General features: G+C 38.2%; 1 protein-coding gene across 1 annotated transcript in view; it reads left to right on the top strand.

Annotated features, from left to right (window-relative positions):
- The window catches only part of LOC109234001, a 5,517-nt gene extending 3,540 nt beyond the window's left edge, over positions 1-1,977 (top strand). The window contains exon 3 of the mRNA XM_019399818.1: positions 1,462-1,977. Within this exon, the coding sequence (XP_019255363.1) occupies positions 1,462-1,648 (187 nt within the window). The 3' untranslated portion in view covers positions 1,649-1,977. The remainder of the gene's footprint in view (positions 1-1,461) is intronic.

Below are 2,863 nucleotides of genomic sequence, written 5' to 3'. Positions count from 1 at the left end.
AAGAAAAAAAGATCAAGAATAACCCAACTTTTTGCATGTTGTTGGACATGCCTATTGAACCGAACCATATGGCATCTATTATAGTCTGTTCCACATATTCATGCGTTGAACCAAACCTTGCTGATCTTTTTTTGGTTACTTTTTGACTGCTCTTTCTTTTCACTTGTACCTCTATTGCAGTATGCATTCTTTCTTAACGTGGCTTTGTTGCATGCGAGGCCTCAGCGATAAAATAGTTTGTTCTACATACTTATGCCTGCTATTGATCTTTTAAAAGATATTCATACTTGCTATTTTTGCACTCTGATTACTTGTTCCATTCATTTCAGTGATATTAATAGATCTTTCAACTGTGGTGTCCTGCTCTGGCATTACACTGTTGCTTTTCTATTTCATCCCCCCTCCCCTCCATATTGGTGGCGGAGCACTTAGATTATCCAGCTGGTTCAATATCCGCTGGACATATTCTTAAGCATTGTAGTGATTATACTTATCAATAAAGAAAGTATTTTAGGCACCCAAGGGTGTCGCCTAGTGGTCAATGAAGCCTGAAAGAACCTTAAGATCTCAGGTTCAAATCGAAGCGGTGGCAATAAAACACTAGGTAATTTCTTCTCATTTGTTGAAGCCTTGGTGGGAGTTACCCGATACCTATGTTGGTGGGAGGTAGTAGGTACCTAGTGGAATTAGTTGAGGTGCGCAAAAGTGGTTGTACACCAACATCATCAGGAAAAGGAAGTACTTTAGTGAATATATTTGTGCAACATTTTACTGGAAGTTTACTCTCCAGGTTCAGTGTAGAGGTACATGTTTCCAACGTAATGAAAGTGCTAGCTCTGCTCTTCGCGGATAATGGGAGAATGACATCTCTTGTGTAAGCCTGGGTTCTTATACATACGACTACTCTCCGTATTAATGTCATGACATTGGGTGAACTCAGAATAAGTATATCGGCTCTTTTTTTTCTTTAACAATTCTGGCTAATATGTGTTGGTCTTTTTTTCAACTTATGGTAGTGACCACTTTCCAACTAACACTTGTATGTTCGGGTTAGTACCTGCACTTTCTGCTTTAATTGATCATATTAGTACCCACAGATAATAAACATCTTTTATTCCTGCTCTGCATTGGGAGCCATGTATAGGAGGTCGATAGATTATTGCATATGAATTTATTTTTACCATTAAAAAGTACTCCTATGAGATCATAATATGTGCTAGAAGGACAACCAAAAGTCTGAGGGGGTAGAGGTAGTGACCATTATATTTTGATTTTTCTGTGTAGTAGAGCCCGAAGACCGAAGATGAACTAGTGATCTGTTGTCTTAGATGTTTCGCTCTTCCTCACTTGTGGTCACACGTGATACCTACCTGACTACTCAATTTCTGTCTCTGTTGATTACAATTGTGTAGTGTTGTATATATATAATTATATTAACAATATTTTTGCCTGTTTGTACAGATGTGGCTATGAATTTTGTTATACATGCGGGGAACCATGGAAGGACAAGAAAGCAACTTGCTCCTGTAAGCTTTGGGACGAGGATTACATTTTAGATTCTGATGAAGATGATGAGGAATTTGATGATGATGAATTTGATGATGATTATTATGAATCCGATTCTGATGATTATTTTGGAGTGTTGTAGTGGCCTGCTTCCTGTTGCATCATTCCTTATGGTGGTACTTGACTATACTTGCTGAATATACATACTTATATTTGGTCAAGCTGGGGAATTTGCTATAGAAATTAGCACATTTTGTGGCGTATTGTCTTATAAATTGATTATGTAACGTGAGTCATGGTCACTCCATGTCTTTTTTCTTAGCTTTCAGATTTCCTTTCTTTCATTTTTGGCGGTGCAGCCCGAGAAAATTGTGTATTTTCTGAAGGAAGCTTGGAGGGCGCACTTTTTATGCTCGAAACCAATCATCCTTTGATTATAATATATTCTTGACGTGAACGGACGCTTTGTCATTATAGTTCAAAATTACGAAAAGCTTTTTTATTCTCCTCTCTTCAATAAGCTGTCCAACTACGATGTGTTAAGCATAGTGACCTCAATCCAAACTCTCCGGTCCACATCTTTCTATATATAGATATAGCAATTTCGTCGTCCTTTTTGTTTGTTTTGGAGGTAGATGTAAAGAGAAGAACTACAAGAAAGCAAAAGCCTAGTACTGGAAAAGCCAATCAATCTCGGGGATGCTTTTCAACTAAGTTGACATGGAAGAACCGCTGCGACCCGGAGGCACCCTCCGCCCGCTATTATGATATTAAGAGATCTAATATAGATTTAATTCGTGGAAGCGGACCTTTGATTTCCTTGGACCACGTAAGAATTCGTCGTCCGATTGAATCTGCTTTTTCCTGGATGCTCTATAGGAATCCATCGCTATTCCTTTCCTCCACCGATAAAGGTTCATCCCGAGTCAAGAGCAATCTCTTTTTTCTAATTCTTTTTTCTTTTTGTTATGGTAATGCAATTGATCACTTTAACTAACAAAGAGATCAGCGAATTCTCTCTTCTCTTTCTAGGATGAACTCCCAACCTTTTGCAAGCCAAAACACTATCCCCCAAAACCACCCGACATAATCCATCACAACCCACCACAAGATGATTTGGAAAATCTAACATCCTTCAAGGACAAATTGATGGAATCAAACCCAATGGATTTTGCTCCTACAATTGAACAAGAAGAAATTCTCTACACCACCAACTCAACGGATGAGAAGGAGATTGTGCATGATCCAGAAGGTAAAAAGGATGGGGTCATAAAAATTTCCCTTTCAACGGAAGATAGAAAACGTATTTATGAACCGTGGAAATTTTCTATCATAATCAAATTAGTAGGAAAGCGTA

This window comes from Nicotiana attenuata, chromosome 11 (genome assembly GCF_001879085.1).
Source record: "Nicotiana attenuata strain UT chromosome 11, NIATTr2, whole genome shotgun sequence".
Lineage (NCBI taxonomy): Eukaryota > Viridiplantae > Streptophyta > Magnoliopsida > Solanales > Solanaceae > Nicotiana > Nicotiana attenuata.
Note: the sequence above shows the minus strand (reverse complement) of the source record. Positions and strands in the feature narration are given on the sequence as shown.